The sequence below is a fragment of the Hyla sarda genome, chromosome 10 (assembly GCF_029499605.1).
Source record: "Hyla sarda isolate aHylSar1 chromosome 10, aHylSar1.hap1, whole genome shotgun sequence".
Lineage (NCBI taxonomy): Eukaryota > Metazoa > Chordata > Amphibia > Anura > Hylidae > Hyla > Hyla sarda.
In genome coordinates, this window is record NC_079198.1 from 68,034,450 (window position 1) to 68,054,687 (window position 20,238).

Sequence of the window (20,238 nt, forward strand, 5' to 3'; positions counted from 1 at the left end):
ACTGGGTTAACTTGAATCCACTTAAAAAGAAATGATTCTTAGATCCCCCTTCTTGTATACAGAACATGTCCACTTGTAATTAGAATGGAATTTTTGTATCAACACAATCAATAAAGACTAATAAGTTATTTGTGAATTATCCTATTAGAATGTCCCTATAGGCGAGAGTCTGGCTTCATAGTCATTTCCAAATGGGGCTGCCTTCTGCTGGACCTTTGTAGCCCCTTATTGACCTTTGTAACCCCTTTGTAGCCCCTTATTGACCTTTGCAACCCCTTTGTAACCCCGTAGACCAACCCTGCACTTATAGAGTCATTGCATAAATCAATAACATTTAAGAAAAAAAGCAAATGACAGAAAGGACACAGAAAGGACATAGACAACAATATACAACATACATACATATGTAATAGCTGTCAGTAAATGTTCCATACACATGAAAGTTCAGCTTGCCTAAACGTTCATGTGTCGAGAATGGAGAAAGGAGGGGTAAGTGACTCCCAGACTCCTCTGTCGGTGGCTTACAGATATGTCCTTTCCTACTTATCTCCAAACCCATCACACAGTGATTGTTATGAACATGAAGTGCTCTGATAGCATGTTGTCATGTTGGGTTGAATGGATGAAGATTTTGGAGTCCTTAACCTAATTAGAGATAATGTAAAGGATAGGGCAGATGAAATCCAACATGCCCAAACCTTTTCTCCTCTGTCAGGAGGCACCCATACACATGAGACAGCTGGTCCCTCTGTAATAATTGGGTTTGACAAACTTTTTTATAATGTGTCTGGGGGACTTTAGGCTGGAAAAGAAACCTGCAAAATGCTAAAAACTTAAGCAAATAATATGTAATGCGGAGAAAATTCATTCAAAAAAATATTCACAAGTATAAAAAAACACCAAGGTTACGTCAAGGTTCAAGTGTGCCTACACCTAAACTTGTATGCAACTACTAACATGCCATAGAAACATTTCCAAAGTTGTGATCAATGGGGGTCTGGCTGCTGAGACCACCACTAATTGCTGGAACAAAAAGAGAAGAGGTATCCTACGTATTTGTATAAAGCATGTATAAAGCATTGACAATAGATGTCATTCACAAAAACATTTAAATATAGTGTTACTTACAGATACCACGAATGCTTCTGGATCTGATCTAGCTGCAAGGCAAATAGGGAAATGTTAAACTAATTCAGCAATGCTAATTGATACAAACATGACAGTAAAAGTTTGGGAGCCCCTAGGATCAGCTCTCAGTTAGGGGGAACTATATTGTTAATATGCATGTTCCCCAAAGATGTACTGTGGGAAAGACAAGCAGTACAGAGTTCACATTGCAGCAAAAGGACACCCATTGAGCGAGATAATTAAAAACTGAAAAAGTAAAAAAGTAGTAAATCCGTGTTTGTTGCCCATAGCAACCAGTCAGAACTGAGCTTTTTTTTTACCAAAGGTTGTTGAGGGTGCATTCATAACACGGTTTGGGCATACAGTTTAGGAGTAAGTCTGTGTAACTTTCTGGCACCAGTTGATTTGAAAACATGTTTTTTCCTCCGAAGTACCCCTTTAGGTAAATCAAAGAGTATAGTCCTGGCTTTTGTCGGAAGCACATACAAACCTCGGGTCAAGTACCACATGTACCAAAAAGTTACTGTTCTAAATTATAGGTCCAGCGAGAATTCATCTGCTACTTTGTCTTAGGCTAAGTTTCTACTAAATTTTTTAGGTAGTACTACTACTCCCAGCATGAAACAGACTGTTCCATGATGGGAGTAGTAGTACCTGTATTAATAGACATATCGCCCTTGGTGTCAGTCCTGACACCCGATGCGATCGTCCATAATATAGCAGAGATGTAGAGCGGCTCTATACAGCGCTCACATCTCTGCTCTGTACTCCGGCCAGTGATGTGAATAGAACATCACTCATTCATATTTTCCAGAGTGGTGATTGGCCGGATGGTTGCAGCCAATCACAGCTCTGGGGGAAATATGAATGAATGAGTGGCCATCTGGAGTATAGTGCAGAGATGCGAGCATAGGAGAAAGCTGCTCCATCTCTGCAATAGACAAGACGATCGCATCGGGTGTCAGTAGTGATACCCGCTGTGATCTATTCTTACCTGCAGGTACTACTACTCCCAACATGGAGCACACCCTGCTCCATGCTGGTAGCTGTAGTATCTGCATTAATAGACAGATCGCAGCGAGTGTAACTTCTGACACCTGTTGCGATCTGTCTATTAATGCAGGTACTATAGCTCTCAGCATGGAGCAGAGTGTGCTCCATGTTGGGAGTAGTAGTACCTGCAGTTAAGGAAATATCACAGCGGATGTCACTCCTGACACCCGCTGTGATCCTCCTGTATAATGTATAGATGCGGCTGGCCGCTCTTCTATGGTCCCCTGCACTGCCGAATATTTACACATATTCCTATTTCCCACAGAGAGCTGTGATTGGCTGGAACCATCTGGCCAATTACAGCTCTCTGCGGGAAATATGAATAGGTGTATATATATGGCAGTGCAGGGGATCATAGAAGAGCGGCTGGCAGCATCTATACATTATACAGGAGGATCGCAATGGGCGATCTGTCAATTAGTACAGGTACTACTACTCCCATCATGGAACAGTGTGTTCTATGCTGGGAGTAGTAGTACGACCTAAAAAAAATAAAAAATAAAAAGAAAGAAAAAAGTGAAAAACATACACACACTACATTTTTATTATTGTCGGCTACATTTTTAGGTCCCCACTCGCCTACATAAATTGATTCCTGTTTTAAAAATGTATAAAAATTTTGTTATAAAAAAGATACATTTCGTTAGATACAATTTTTTCCTTCACTACTGTATCTTTTTTATTTTTTTTTAATGGTATCCTACGAAATTTTATTAAAAAAGGTATCTCCATCACTTTTTTTGATCGCTAAAGTCCAAAAAAGAATAAAAACCGCAGGCAAAAACTTCAAAGTTAAAACCCACATATTTTTTGGGGGGCGTTTTTTTCACTCCCATAGACTTCTATGGGAGAAAAAGGCCACGATTTTGACAAAAAAATCGCCAGTGGCTCAACATGCTGTGATTTTGGAAAACCGCCAAGGAGCTGAAAAACGCCAAAAAGAGTGAAAAAACGCCAAAAGGATACAAAAAAACGCCAAAGTGAAAAACGCCAAGTGAAAAAACGATTTTGCGATTTCTCATTGATGTACAGCTAACATCTGGCCGCAGCGTTTTTTGGCCGAAAAAACACCATGCGCCAAAATTGTTTTTCTTGGTGTTTTTCCCCCCCAAAAAAGTGGAAAATTAGTCTTAAAGGTTTGAAGAGGAAAGTATTGTCAAGAACAGGTAAGTATAAGGGCTGTTCTGCATTTAGCTAGCCTGACTGCCTAGTCGGTGTGGACTTCCCTGGATATGCTTTTACGAGTGAGTAAAGGGGAGTCTTTTATTTTACAGAACACCATTACACCAACCACAGTTTACTACCTGTAAAGATCCCAATCCAGTAGTTTATTTTATTTAAACTAGAGATTTATTGAGCTTGAAAACCTTACATACACATTTCTGAATAGGACATTTTCATGTAAACATACTAGAAACATTTTAAGTTCTCAATATTCTGTTTATCTGCTAAATAAGAATTTAGTAAAATGGACACTGGCAAAATCATCATTCTCCTGACTCCTTAGCTGTACTGTTCATAAGTTATATTTCAAGAGTCTTTTTATTTTCTGGAATTGCAAACGTAGTTTAGTAAAGTTGTTTACCGGAATCGTGTCTTCAGAGGTCTCATTCCTGGGCGTTGTATGAGAGTACAGTTTAATATGAAAAGATTGTGAGTCATAGAAGGGACATTGGGTTTTCACAACTCAGCTAGGTGACATAATTATTAGGGACTACTACCCTCATCGTAACCGATAAATAGTTTTCCCCTTGTGGCTACCACACTTGTGAAATCTCTCTAGCTAGGTTGTTGGGGGAGGGGGTTATGAATAATAAGCCTAAATGCAACCTGTCATCACTTTTATGCTGCTTGAGCCAGGATTCATCAAAGCAATCCCCCATGGCTTCTCTCCACCCTATCAGCCTTGATTGATGGATGTCTCCATGTTTTTCAGTATATGGAGAGGTCTATCAAATAAGGCCGGTGAAGCAAACAGAAGACATTAGGGACCAACCTAACTGTGGTTCAGGCAGCATGAATTGAATAGCAGGTTCTCTAAAGAACATCTTTAAGTTCAACACCCTATCACCCATTTTCCACTCCCTCCCGTAAATTTATACCTTCTTTAAGACCCATAGTGTCATAGATTGGATCCCTAGGTGAGTGGCTAGGGGACTGGGTGGATTATTATCTGCAGCCCTTAACCAGAGCATTTTAGATGGCATGGTGTGGGAAGAGTCTTATGCCTGGGCAACCTGCCAATTGGTGGCTTTATACTTTTCCATATCATGGAATAAAGGTTGTTTACCCTGTCTCAACATCTAGACCAATATAGGTTATACTTTCATGGCCTGAAGTAATTTTTGATTATGGCTACTGAATTTTTACTGAAATGGTGTATGATGATGAGTATTTCCTTCTTTTGAGTGCATTGATACCTTCATAGATGACCTGCACCTGGTGTGGAAGGGTACAGAAGAGGCATTTGATTCCTAATAACCTGAAATTGTCATTCATATCCAACTTTGGGACAGAAGTAATTTTTTGGGCATCACTTTGTCTACACAAGGCAGCAAAATAGTAGCAAAATCTGTCCCATACAGAAAAAGAATTTGTGGGTAATTCTATTCTTCTGGCGTCCTCTGGTTATCCAAGACACGTCACTCAAACTATTCCCTATGGTGAAAAGTGCAGACTTAGAAGAAATTGTTCTGATTATGCTACACTTTTCGTTGAGTCGGCTATTTTATTTGAATGACTTAGAGACAGGGAAAATCCAAGATAAACCCGAAATAAAGCACATAATAGAGTCTTGTTTTTTTTTTTACTAAGCAAAGGGCAATCACTAATAGCACAGAAAAGAAATGGAGGCTTATCCTTGTAACAGCCTTCAGTAGGCAATTTGGAGCTATAAAGGGCATCAACAAATGCTAAATTCCTATTTTGGAACAAGATCCAGTGTTAAGAGAAATAGTTTTCTAAGCATAAGAATGGTGTCAAAGCAAGGTTGACCATTAGGGTCAGTTCTATCACTAGTGTTTTTTAACTTCAATATGAATATAATACAGAGTGGCACTTGGTTGAGGTATGTAAAAAATTGGAAAAGGGATAGACACCATAGATGTGTGACCTGTAACTATATGGAGATTGCTGACTATCTCCACCATGGACAACAGTTTCAAATTGAGACGTCACATCAACTGCAACACCGCCTTTGTAGTATATCTAGTTTCTTGTAAGAGTTGTAAATGTCAATATGTAGGATGTACCTCCTTTGCTCTAAAAAAAGAGAATGCATAGGCATTTGGCAGATTTCAGCGTTGTCACATTACTTTCGGGAGATACATGTCGGATTGACACCATCTTTATCTCTTATGGGCGGGGATCTAAGATGTAATCCATGAAAGGGGATTACATCTATCCACAGAATAGGGATAAGATGTTTGATCTCCGGTGCAGCATCCTCGTCATCCGTGCACGGAGCAAACTACAGCCGCCATGCCCCCTCCATTCATGTCTATGAGAGGAGGCGTGGTGGCAATGTACTAGCCATCACGCCCCTTCCCATAGACATGAATAGAGGGGGTGTCATGTGACTTCACAGACATGGAAGCTCCAAGCTTTAGCAACAAGTTTTAAGAGATTTTCCAACCTTTAAAAAAATAAAAATAAACTAGGAACAGGGAATGTTCAAATGTAAATTTTGAAAAACCTGTACCAACACTTCAGCTTTCACTCTGGAGTGAAAAAAAGTACTTTAATATTGTTCCTGTACACTATATGGGTGTATATTCCTATACACTTCATGTGTCAATGTAATGTTAGGGAATGTTCACACTACAGAATAATAACTGAGAAATTCTGATGCAGCAGCTTACCATTGGCTCCAATAGGATTCTGCTCCACTGTGCACACTGCTAATTTTCAAATCAAATTCCGGACTCCACCAAAAGAGCAAACACATTAACTGTTTCGGCAGAATCTGCTTGGATATGCATTGCCATAATTCCAAGAATCCAAGGGTGGCTGAGACCTTGTGGACCATTTGGACATTGCCGTCCTCATAGAAGACAAGTATTTATTCCACCAAAAGATGGTTTCACTGCAGGAATTTCAGGTGGAAGCTCCACCCCTGAAATTCCATGGTGTGCACTGTGCAGCGAAATCCCATTAACAGCAATGGGACTCTGCTGCACCAGAATTTCAAGGCGGAATTCTGATAGTATGAACTGTATGAACCTAGCCTATACTATGTATACCAAAGCATTATATGCACAATATCCCATCAAAGTGAACATGTAATAAAACATTTTTCCATAAAAATAGTTTTACTTTGTAAGGCTGGGTTCAGACTAGAGCAGCAACGATTGATCGATAAAATCGAATAAATTCCATAACGGGATTCGTTGTCGACGAATCTCGTTATCAAATAGCCCGATTAGTTGTCCGCAGCCAGGAGGCTGCTGCGGTCAGTCCTGAAAATCCCGCAGCAGCCTCAGTGACAGTGACATGCAGTTCCGGGTGCCGAGCAGGTGAATTCTTCAGGTATTTAGCCCTGCTTCGGGCAAGCAGGGCCAAATGCCTCAGGAATTCACATATAACAGGGCAATCGGTTTTGCCCTGTAACTAAACTCCTATAGGCTGCAGCTTTACGCTGCAGCCTATAGCGAGCCACGCAGGATAACAGCGTCCCGGCGTATGGGGGTATGTGCAGAGCATTGCACCCTTTTGCCTGTAGTATAACACAAGGGTGCAATGCTCTGCACATACCCCCATGGGTAAAGCAGTGTGTAAAGCAGTGTGTATGTTTTTATTTTTACATATCTGATACTGCCGCATGGCTAACTCTCTGAACTATTAAAATTAAATGTTAGTAAATTATTAACATTTTATTTTAATAGTTCAGATAGTTACCCATGCAGCAATATCAAATTTACAATGGTTTCTATTAAAATAGTTGTTAGCTGCAACCCTAGTTCAGACAATGCAAAATTACATGAAAAAGTTCTGTAAAATCGGTATATAAAATAAAATGATGTAAACATGCGCAAAAAAAAGTCTTTGGAATAACATCTGCGCACACACAGTTTTAAAAAACAATGGTAAATATTAGTTAATGCCAATGTGTGCACTGACGCCTGCTTTTCCATAGACTATAATAGGGCACATTCTAAGATTTTAAAAAATACAGCTGTTTTTCTTTTCATTTGACATTATGTGAACCCAGCCTCAATGTGACTGTTAGAGGGTTAAAAACTCTAGTCGATGTCTATGATATCTATGAACACCTGTACACCTTGTTCTATTATTTTTACATTGATCGTGTGTGTAAACCTCTGCTTGCATGTGAGTTTTCGATGCAACTGTATATAATGTAATTTAATGCAACCTTTTTTATATATATTGTCATAAAGTTAGGTTAAAGGGAACCTGTCACCATGACAATGCTATCTAATCTATCAGCATCCTTTTTTGAGCAGGAGGAGCTGAGCAGATTTATATATATATATATATATTGGAGGGGAAAAATTCTGTAAGGTAAGTGTCAGCTACTATCAGTTAGATCAATGCAGACCACAGCCTCTAAAGCATAAATTTAGATATGCTGGTCGGCTCAGTGGGCTCATTAGATCCCTGCAATGTGATCACGAGGGTCTGATGAGCTTAACAGACTCCTCTTACCTGCCTTCAGCTGCCGGATCTCCGATCCTTTAAGTATTCAGTAGGTATAGAATAATTCATTGAATGCAGTCTAATGCTTTTATATAAAAGCCCTTCACCTCAAAACAATAAAAATGTCCCTTCTTTTCCAATTTAAGTGTAGGGTCAAACGTATCGCATCTGCAGCGTATTTCCCGCTTTGTAAAATCAGCTGGGCAGCGGGAAATACACTGTGGATTCTGAGCAGGCACACAGGGCTACCCCACCACAGCTCTAACTGCACAAACAGAGATGTGCTGTGGTAACCCTGCATAGTAGAATACCTACTCTTACAACATAAAAATTAATAAAAATAATAAAAATATTTGGTTTTGCCATATACCAACTATTAAAATATAATGTTTAAAATCCTGCACAGTGGACGGAGTAAACACTATAAAATATGAGACACAAAATATTTAGATTTTTGGCCACATCATACTGTATTTCATAAAATGAATAAAAAGTGATCAAAAATCATATAAACACAAAAATGGTACTGATAAAAACTACGGATCATGCCAATTTTAGGCAGTAGTACAATAATGGAAAAACTATATAAAATGGGTATTGTTTTAACCACATCAGCAGCTATTTAAAAAGAAACCAAGAAAGTCGCGAAACGCGTCTAGCCAATCTATCAAGTAGACCACCACATCAGGAAAACTCAGCCGCATGCATTTACCAAGAAACGCATTGATTTACTATACGACTACCACCTGTAACGTCATCATCCACTTCCAGCAATGGACATCCATCACAAGACCTCTCCCTCCCTAGGCCGTGATTGTACCCCTGACAGCCAGTTAGCGAGGAGGAGACCGGCTTGCGCCTATGATGGGTAAGTGTGAGAGCTACGTGGGATCTTTTTCAGGTGAGCAGCGCACACCTATGACAAACTGCATGCATAGCATAACTCTCCGCACATCTAAGGAACGATGCACAGTGCCAATGTCGCAACAGTCTTCATAGAAGACAGAACTATTATATACACACTCCACAGGAATGCTGGAGATGGCACACCATGCCATGTGACTTTTTCTCTTCACAGGCTTAGTGTACGCTAGATCATCTCTAATGTGCAGGCACCAGGACAGATTGTCAGAAACATACTGGCCAAAATGTATCAAACTGTGAGAGAAAAAGTGGAGTTATTTTTCTACAGCAACCAATCACAGCTCAGCTTTCACTTTACCAGAGCTCACTAGCTGAGCTGTGATTGGTTGCTGTGGAAAAATCACTCCACTTTTTCTCTCACACAGTTTGATAAATCTCCCCAACTGTAAATGAGGCCCACTGTGTCAGAAATTTTGATCCACAGGTATATATACATACATATATATATATATATATATATATATATATATATATATATTTCTCCTGTGGATCAAAATTTGTGACACAGTGGGCCTCATTTACTAAGCTGAAACCGACCAGTTTTTGTCTGGTTATTTTGCAGCAGAGTGTCTGAGACATGTCTGCGCCAGTCTGCGCCAGTGTGCGCCTGGAAAATCCGACAAACCCGATATTGCACTGTGAAAAGCCGAAAAAGGGGAGTGGTCTTTCGTAAATGGGGTGTTACCGACCTGGAAAGGGGCGTGGTTTCACAACCCGACTGATTTACTATTGAATTCACAGAAAATCCTGTGGGTAAATGGCAGGAAATATCGACCTAGAAAAAGCTGGTCAGAAATAGAGAGGAATCTGAAGTCTGAAACAACTTTTCCCACTAGTAAAAACCCGACACTCTTAGTAAATGAGGCCCAGTATGATTCAAGCGCTGTGTTATAAGTGCTATAAGTGTCATAAACGTTATCTTGTATGCTGGCAAAACAAGAGAGGATTGTAATGTGCAAATGTGCAGTGTAATCGGTGGAAACCATTAGCCATGTATATCGGCAACAACTCCGTGCACATACTTCACTGTTAAGCTCCACAAGTATATTCATTGCGGCAAATACATACAGCTCCAATTTATATAAGCTAATAGAGGGAGATTTATCAAAACCTGTCCAGAGGAAAAGTTTCTGAGTTGCCCATAGCAACCAATCAGATTGCTTCTTTCATTTTTGAAAAGGCCTCTGAAAAATGAAAGAAGCGATCTGATTGGTTGCTATGGGCAACTGGGCAACTTTTCCTTTAGACCAGCGGTGTACATGTTTTGCACTCCAGATAGTTCTACATTTCTATTTTAGATTTGTAATACTTTTATACAGTGCTCTGTGGGTGGTCTGCATGGGCCCTGCAGACACCACACAAAGCACTGATGTATGTGTATTTTTATAAACAATAAATACAATCTATTTTAAATCTCTTTTTAGTATTACTCATTCTACTACAAACATATATACACATCTCACAGCTTGAGAACGGTAATACCCATCCTTTTTTCTTTTAACCATATTGACCTACAAAATAAAGAGAATATGTCCTTTTTACCATAAAGTGCACTGTGTAAAAACAAAACCCCTTCAAAAGGTTTCAAAATTGTGTTTTTTTATTTCCCCAGCAAATAATATTTTTTTGGTTTTGCCGTATATTTTAATGTAAAATCTTATAATAAGTTTTATAAGGATTTTCTACAGAGATATATATCAATGTGCTCATCTAGTTGTATATACAACAAAACTATGGTAAATGTAATGAAATGGAAACGTTAAAACGTTAACACAAAATGCGGTGTGAACCTAGCCTAAGATGTAGACGGCAGATCTCACATGAAGCAGAAATGATAGATATGTTCTTAAGGCTAAGTTTCTACTTGTTTTTTTGTCCTGCATTTTTTGGGTTGAAAAAAACGCCAGAAAAAACGCCAGTGCAATGTCGTCCATCTGGCGTTTTTTCTGGCATTTTTTCATTTGTGTGGAAATTGCACCTTGGCAGTTTTTTTTGGTACCCAAAATTTCTTGGGTACCAAATTTTTTTTTTATTTAACGAAATTTATATATTTTATAACAAAATTTTAATTAATTGTTAATAAAGTGTGTGTGTTTCACTTTTTTTCTCTATTTTCTAAATGTTTTAGGTAGTACTACTACTGCCAGCATGTAACAGACTGTTCCATGATGGGAGTAGTAGTACCTGTACAAATAGACATATCGCCCCGGGTGTCAGTCCTGACACCCGATGCGATCGTCCATAATATAGCAGAGATGTGGAGCGGCTCTATACAGTGCTCGCATCTCTGCTCTGTACTCCGGCCAGTGATGTGAATAGAACATCACTCATTCATATTTTCTGCGTGGTGATTGGTCGGATGGTTGCAGCCAATCACCGCTCTCTGAGAGAAATATGAATGAGTGAGTTGCCGGCCAGAGTATAGTGCAGAGATGCGAGCGCTGTATACAGCCACTCTGCATCTCTGCTATAGACAGGACGATCGCATCGGGTGTCAGTAGTGATAGCCGCTGTGATCTATTCTTACCTGCAGGTACTACTACTCCCAACATGGTGCACACTCTGTTCCATGATGGGAGCTGTAGTACCTGTATTAATAGACAGATCACAGCGAGTGTAACTTCTGACACCTGTTGTGATCTGTCTATTAATGCAGGTACTACAGCTCCCAGCATGGAGCAGAGTGTACTCCATGTTGGCAGTAGTAGTACCTGCAGTTAAGGAAAGATCACAGCGGATGTCACTCCTGACACTCGCTGTGATCCTCCTGTATAATGTATAGATGCGGCCGGACACTCTTCTATGGTCCCCTGCACTGACATATATACACATATGCCTATTTCCCACAGAGAGCTGTGATTGGCTGGAACCATCTGGCCAATCACAGCTCTCTGCGAGAAATATGAATAGGTGTATATTCATCTATACATTATACAGGAGGATCGCAACGGGCGATCTGTCAATTAGTACTGGTACTACTACTCCCATCATGGAACAGTGTGTTCTATGCTGGGAGTAGTAGTACTTCCTAAAATAAAAAATGAAAAACACAGACATACTACATTTTTATAATTGTTGGCTAAATTTTTAGGTCCCCGCCCACCCACTTAAATTGATCCCTGTTTAAAAATGTGTAAAAATTTTGTTATAAAAAAGATACATTTCGTTAGATACAATTTTTTCCTTCACTACTGTATCTTTTTTATTTGTATTTTTTAATGGTACCCCATGAAATGTTATTAAAAAAGTTATCTCCATCACTTTTTTGGATCGTTAAAGTCCAAAAAAGAATAAAAACCGCCTGCAAAAAATGCCAAACTTAAAACCCACATATCGTTTTTCTTGGCGTTTTTTCACTCTCATAGACTTCTATGGGAGAAAAATGCCACGATTTTGACAAAAAATGTTTGGCTCAACATGCTGCGATTTTGGAAAACCGCCAAGGAGCCGAAAAACGCCCCCAAAAAATTGTCACAGAACGCCGAAAGGATAAAAAAAAACACCAAAGATTTTTGCGATTTTTGCGATTTCTGTGATTTACAGCTAACATCTGGCCGAAGCATTTTTGGCCGAAAAAACACCATGCAGCAGAATTGGCGTTTTTCTTGGCGTTCCACCCCCCCCCCCCCCAAACAAAAAAACAAGTAGAAACTTAGCCTAAGACTGCCATGTCAATATAACACTTTATACAGTGATAGGCACAAAAAATGACTGCTAAAACCATGCAAAGAAAGAAGGAGTTACTCACACTGAGGCGTTTCTCAGGTTCCACCTCTATCATGCCTCGCAGCAGGTTCTGACAGTCTGGTGGAATAAAATGTGGCATGTGAAATACACCACGTTTCACCTTCTCTAGCAGCTGGCGCAAGTTATCATCATCAAAGGGCAATGCTCCCTGCAAAACAAGAATTCATGACAGATACTAATATATTTACATAACATCTCTGTAACAGTCAAGCACACACAATAGGATTCTAAATGGCTATTATAAAAAATGTCACATTATATGAAGACGTGTAACTTCCTTGTCTTTATAGAAGTCAATGCTAATGTTGTTATTGCTATTAAGAGTCTTCTTTTGGATGACTGTGTAAGTATATTTGGTCTTTGCATTTTGCCAGCATCTCTGTTTCACACACTACTCCTTCCTAATAATCTTTATAATAATAAGAACTAGACAATTGCTATCTAAATATGGAGTATCTTCAGCCATAAATTACAGTGCTGCCTCAACATACGATGGTAATCCGTTCCAAATGGACCATCGTTTGTTGAAACCATCGTATGTTGAGGGATCCGTGCAATGTAAAGTATAGGACAGTGGTCTACAACCTGTGGTATTCCAGATGTTGCAAAACTACAACACCCAGCATGGAGGTCCGCAGGTTGAAGACCACTGGTAGAGGAAGTTGTACTCACCTGTCCCCGCCGCTCCGGACTGTCACCGCTCGTCACCGCTGCCCGGGATGTCGCATTCCATCGATGTCGCCGCGTCCCCGGGGTGTCCCCGACGCTTCCCTGACATCCTCGCTCTCCGTCGCCGCCATCACGTTGCTACGCACGCGACGTGTGCAGCGACGTGATGACGACGATGGAGAGCGCCGACGATGCAGGGGATCCCGAAGAGGACGCGCCGGAGCCCCGAGGACAGGTAAGTGATCGTCAGCGGAACACACGGGGCACCGTAAACAGCTATCTGGTGGCAGCTGAAGCAGTCTGTGCTGCCGGATAGCCGTTTATGCGATGGCCCAGACATACAAAAGCATCGTATGTTGATGCTGCCTTCAACATGCGATGGCCTCTGAGAGGCCATCGTACGTTGAAATGATCGTATGTTGGGGCCATCGCAGGTCGGGGGGTCACTGCATAGCCATATTTAAAGGGGTATTCCCATAATGAAAACTTATAACCTGAATATGTAATAGGTAATAGTTGTATGCTCATGAAAATGAGGGTCTTAAGTGCCCCTGCTTGAAAGGAGTGGCAGTCAAGTATTTTTATAAGTGGGGGTTCTTCAAATGAAAAATCTAATTTATATAGCAAAGAAACCAAGACGTTTCGGTCACACCATTATGACCTCTTTCAAAGGAGATGCACAGAACAGTGCTGATATCTATGAACAGCAGCTTTATGGACACAAAAAAAACTCAGAAAACATCTATTGACTTCTATATGACAGTGTTGTGGGTGTGGTGTCCCAGAACAGCTGATCTAGCTGCTACTCAATAGAGTTGTGGCTGAGTAAATAAAGGTTTTCTGGATTCACATTGTATAGACTAAGGGCCCAAGCTCACTAGGGAATGTCCGCCCGGAAGAAATTCCATGTGCAGCAGACGCCACCATAACAAGTTGGCGCTATGACTGTGCAGACATGTGTCATCCCCATTGATTGATGAAAAAGCCATTCCATGTGGTATTTCACCAAAAGAATAAACATGAGCCCTGAGTGCTAGATAGTACTGTAAATGGGATTAACTGCATTGCAAATATATTTTCTGTATTTCACTGCTATCTTGTGCATATACTGAGGTAGCAACAGAGCAAAGGGTTATATTGATGGGTCCGCCCACAGACATCTTATTGCCACTAGGTGTCTCCCCACTTGTCCAGAGTACAGTACTTTTCCCCCTATCTCTTGCACAGACTTTGGACTCCTGCTGGCCTGGAAGAAGTCCAAAATCAGGAAAAGGGGTGTGTGTGTGTGTGTGTGTGTGGGGGGGGGGGGGGGTATAGCCTTATAAAAACAGAGCTCATCTCACACACTGAACTGCTCTGGGCTGTGTGTAGCAGAATGAGGGAGTAAGTTCTCCCCTGTATGGCTTCAGATGATGTCATGCTTGCTGGGGAACACCCCTTCCCAGTCTGTGAATCTGACAGACTGAGCAAAAAATGCAGAGCAATATCAAGGTAGAAAACTACAAAATAATAAAAAATAAAGACAGGGGGTGGTTTATCATGATGGAGGCAGTGAACTGGGAGGATCAGGAGAGGTACTCTTTAAAGTCACTGTGTAGCCAGTGGTTATGTCCTGCCCTAATATACCAATACAATGCTCAAAGTACAATTACTAATAAGAATGTACACCTTAACCATAAACCAGTTCTAATAATTACAGGAAAGAAACATACCACTAGAAGCGCAAACAGGATCACTCCGCAGCTCCATACATCAGCTCTGCGACCATCGTATTTTTCCCCCTTTAAAGAAAAAAAGAGTATTCTTGTTTACTACTCGCAGCATCGACAGACAGATTTATAATGAATTTACTTGGAAAAGTTGAGTGACTAATGAAATATTTGAAATACTTTGACCGTCACCCAGCTTTCCCAGAAACAAATGATTAATAAACTGCAGACTGTTTAACAGCTTAAACATATCCACAGAGGTTTTTTTTTAGGCATGTTTTGGAAAGCTGTCACTGCAGATTTTGAGCCAAAGCCACAAGTGTATTCAAAAGGAATAGGAATTATAAAGAAAGGATGTATGTACACTTCTCCTTCCTGCTTAATCCACTTCTGACTTTGGCTCAAAAACTGCAGTGGAAGTTTTCCCCAAAAAATCCCCAGAAAAAAAAGCTAGCTCAAGGCTAGGTTTCCACACAAGTTATTTTTTTTTTTTTTTTGAAAACTTCTACTGCAGTTTTTGAGCCAAAGTCAGAAGTGGATGCAAAAGGAACGGGGAATAGAAAGGAAGGATGTACACTTCTCCTTCCTACTGGATTCACTTTTGACTTTGGCTCAAAAACTGCAGTAGGAGTACTAAAAAAAAAAAAAAAACTAAACAAAAAACGCCAGAAAAACCTGTGTGGAAACCTAGCCTCGAAGAGTTTTCTTATCTCCCCTCAATGCATTCCCAGCCCCCTCCAGGCCTTCAGTGGCTGCAAACAGGTTGTAGGCGGGGAAGCTATTAGGGGAGATAGGAAAACCCCTTTAATAGAAAGAGATAAATGACTTACATTTGCTTGAATTGTTCTGATCACTTTAGACTTAGAAGCATTTTATCTTGTTGTAATATAATCTTGTACATCGGTGAATGGTTTCCAGGGCAAAAAACAAACTAAAAACATTTAACTCATATAGGGAACTGCTATGAGAATAATATCCAATTTGCAACTATCATATTATAGAGCTGGAGGAGCTGAGCTGAATGATATACAGTGGCCCCTCAAGTTACAATATTAATTGGTTCCAGGGTGACCATTGTATGTTTAGACCATAACTCTATGGAAACCTGATAATTGGTTCTGTATAAAAGTAATAAAGAGCTGATGGAAGTTATAAAGCTCTATGTAGAGGACAGAAGCTTATTCAGGGTCCTGTACAGTACACACAATAGATTTATCAAAACCTGTCCAGAGGAAAAGTAGCTAAGTTGCCCATAGCAACCAATCAGATGGCTTCTTTCATTTTTAACAAGGCCTCTGCAAAATGAAAGAAGAGATGTGATTGGTTGCTATGGGCAACTGGGCAACTTTTCCTCTGGACAGGATTTGATAAATCTCCCCCTATGTCCCTAAGTAAAATGGAGCTGCTCTCATCTGGTGTCCAAAGGAGAAGCCAACCCTGGCACAGGTAAAGAGTACAGTAGTACAGAACATGTAATACCTCTCTGTACTGTTGGGGGCGCTACCAGACAGCCAATCAGTGCATACGATTAAGTAATACAGGTGTTTTACAAGTGGAATGTCCAGGAGTGTCCAGGTGAGCGTGCATCATAAACGGTGGGTCGCGGTTGCTATAAGCAACCAGGACCCACGGCTAATGCCGGACATCGCCGATCAGGCTGATGTCCGGCATTAACCCTTTAGACGTAGCGATCAAACTTGATTATCGCATCTAAAACTAAAGTAAACATTGACGGTTAGCTCAGTGGTGCTGTTCGGGACCACCACGGTGAAATTGTAGCGTCCAGAACAGCTTTCAGGACACTAGGAAGATCCCTACCTGCCTCCTTGCTGTCCGATCGCTGAATGACTGCTCCGTGCCTGAGATCCAGGCAGGAGCAGTCAAGCGGCAGAAACACTGATCACTGATCACAAGCAACCGACCAATAGCAGATCAGGGGTGGGGGAGTTAAAGTTTGGTTCCCCCGCTCTGCCCACCCACGGTAGTCCGGGCAGAACGGGGGAACTGTGCTGTGACCGGCAGTCACTTACCAGCGGCGATGAGGTGCGGCTCCCTGGTGCAGACTATGGAAGCCGGTGAGTTATTGCCTAGCAACATCTGGAGGGCTACAGTTTGGAGACCACTATACAGTGGTCTCTAAACTGTAGCCCTCCAGATGTTGCAAAACTACAACTCCCAGTAGGCAAAGACAGCTGTTTGGGAATGCTTGGATTTGTAGTTTTGCAATATTTGGAGATCACTGTGCAGTGGTCTCTAAACTGTGAGATCTTGGAAAACTACTACTCCCAGCATGCCCACACAGCAGTTTGCTGTCTGGGCATGCTGGGATTTGTAGTTTTGCAACATCTGGAGGGCCACAGTTTGGAGATCACTGTGCAGTGGTTTCTAAACCGTGGCCCTCTAAATCTTGCAAAACTACAACTCCCAGCATGCACGAACAGCAAACGGCTGTCTCGGCATGCTGGGAGTTGTAGTTGCATACCTCCAGCTGTTGCATAAATACTGACTTAGGTAACAGAACCTAACTCAGTATTTTCAAACCAGAGTGCCTCCAGCTGTTGCAAAAGTATAACTCCCAGCATTCACGGTCTGTCAGTGCATGCTGGGAGTTGCAGTTTTGCAACAGCTGGAGGTTTGCCCCCCCCCCCCCATGTGAATGTACAGAACATTCATACGGGCGGGTTTACAGTAGTGTTGAGCGGCATAGGCCATATTCGAATTCGCGAATATTCGCGAATATATGGACGAATATTCGTCATATATTCGCGAATATTCGCATATTCGTTATATTCTCGTTTTATTTTCGCGTATGCGAAAATACGCGCATGCGAAAATTAGCATATGTGGAAATTCGCATATGCGAAAATTAGCATATGCTAATTTTCGCATATGCGAATTTTCGCACGCCAGTCTCACACAGTAGTATTACAGCCTTCTTTACACCACACAAGCTGGAAGCGGAGAGGGTGTAAAGAAGGTGTACTGTGAAAAAAAAAAAAAAAAAAAAAAACGAATATTCGTAATTACGAATATATAGCGCTATATTCGCGAAATTCGCGAATTCGCGAATATGCGATATTCGCGAATAATATTCGAATTGCGAATATTCGCGAGCAACACTAGTTTACAGTGAATTTTCTGCTTCAAGTTTGAGCTGTGGCAAATTTTCCGCAGCAGCGCAAACCCCTTGTTGGAAACTCACCGTAAGCCCCGCCCGCACGAATGTACCCTAAAGACACTACACTACACTACACTAACACATAATAAAGGATAAAACACTACATATACACCTCCTTACACTGTCCCCCCCCCCCCAATAAAAATGAAAAACGTATTGTACGGCAGTATTTCCAAAATGGAGCCTCCAGCTGTTGAAAAACAACAACTCCCAGCATTTTCGTACAGCAACTGACTGTCCATGCATGCTGGGAGTTTAGCAACAGCTGGAGGCACCCTGTTTGGGAATCACTGGCATAGAATACCCCTATGTCCACCCTTATGCAATCCCTAATTTAGTCCTCAAATGCGCATGGCACTCTCTCACTTCGGAGCCTTGTCGTATTTCAAGGAAACAGTTTAGGGCCACATATGGGGTATTTCCATACTCGGAAGCCATTGCGTTACATATTTTGGGGGGCTTTTTCTCCTTTTACCCCTTATGAAAAGGAAAAGTTGGGGTCTACACCAGTCTGTAAGTCTAAAAAAACAAAAAAATGAAAGTCACATGGGTGGCTGATTTTACAGCGGTTCTGACATAAACACACAAAAAAAAAAAAAAAACACAATTGACCCCATTTTGGAAACGACACCCCTCACATAACGTAACAAAGGGTATAGTGAGCCTTAATACACCACAATTGTTTGACGAATTTTCATTAAAGTTGGATGGGGAAATGAAAAAAATATTTTTTTTTAACTAAAATGCTGGTGTTATCCCAAAAAAAATTGTAACCCCAGATGTGGATGTAAAGTGCTCTGCGGGCGAACTACAATTCTCAGAAGAGAAGGAGCGCCATTGGGCTTTTGGAGAGAAAATTTGTCCGGAATTGAAGGCCACGTGTGTTTACAAAGCCCCCGTGGTGCCAGAACAATGGCCCCATTTTGGAAACTACACCCCTCATGTAATGTAATAAGGGGTACAGTGAGCATTTACACCCCACAGGTGTCTGACAGATTTTTGTATTAGTGGTCCGTGAAAATAAAAAATTTAATTTTTCATTTACACAGCCCACTGTTCCAAAGATCTGTCAAATGCCAGTGGGGTGTAAATGCTCACTGCACCCCTTATTACATTCTGTGAGGGGTGTAGTTTCCAAAATGGGGTCACATGTGGGAGGGTTCCATTGTTCTGGCACCAAGGGGGCTTTGTAAACGCACATGGCCCCCGACTTCCATTCCAAACAAATTCTCTCTCCAAAAGCTCAATGGCGCTCCTTCTCTTCTGCACATTGTAGTTCGCCCGCAGAGCACTTTAAATCCACAAATGGGGTACTTCCATACTCAGAAGAAATGGGGTACACATTTTGGGGGGCATTTTCTCCTATAACCCCTAGTAAAAATTAAAAATTGGGGGAAAACCCAGCATTTGAGTGAAAATTTTTTTTACGAAAAGTCGTCAAAAACCTGTGGGATGTGAAGACTCACTGTACCCCTAGTTACGTGCCTTGAGGGGTGTAGTTTCCAAAACAGTATGCCATGTGTTTTTTTTTTTTTTTGCTGTTCTTTCACGTTAGGGGCTTCCTAAATGCAACATGCCCCCCCAAAAACCATTTCAGCAAAATTTGCTTTCCAAAAGCCAAACGTGACTCTTTCTCTTCTGAACATTGTAGTTCGCCGCAGAGCATTTTACATCCTAACATGGGGTATTTCCATACTCCGAAGAAATGCGGTTACAAATTTTGGGGGGCATTTTCTCCCATTACCCTTATAAAAATGGTAAATTTGGGGAAAAATGCACTTTAGTGAAAACATATTTTTTTCATTTACACATCTGACTTTAACAAAGTCGTCAAACATCTGTGGGGTGTTAAGGCTCACTGGAGGCCTTATTACGTGCCTTGAGGGGTGTAGTTTCCATAATAGTATGCCATGTGTTTTTTTTTTTTTTTTTGCTGTTATGGCACCATAGGGGCTTCCTAAAAGCGACATGCCCCCGAAAAACCATTTCAGCAAAATTCACTCTCCAAAATCCCATTGTCACTCCTTCCCTTCTGAGCCCTCTACTGCACCCGCAGTGCACTTTACATCCACATATGAGGTATTTCCTTACTTGAGAGAAATTGGGTTACAAATTTTGGGGGCTTTTTCTCCTCTTACCCGTTGTAAAAATTGAAAAACTGGATCTACAAGAACA

General features: G+C 41.0%; 1 protein-coding gene across 5 annotated transcripts in view; it reads right to left on the bottom strand.

The window, feature by feature from the left end:
- LOC130294411 (serine/threonine-protein kinase BRSK2-like) overlaps positions 1–20,238 on the bottom strand; it is a 409,324-nt gene that overhangs the window by 69,247 nt on the left and 319,839 nt on the right. For all 5 annotated transcript variants that reach the window (XM_056544139.1, XM_056544141.1, XM_056544140.1 and 2 more), the window contains exons 7-9: positions 14,889–14,957; positions 12,509–12,655; positions 1,129–1,160 (exon numbers count right to left, since the gene is read on the bottom strand). In XM_056544139.1, the coding sequence (XP_056400114.1) occupies positions 1,129–1,160; positions 12,509–12,655; positions 14,889–14,957 (248 nt within the window). The remainder of the gene's footprint in view (positions 1–1,128; positions 1,161–12,508; positions 12,656–14,888; positions 14,958–20,238) is intronic.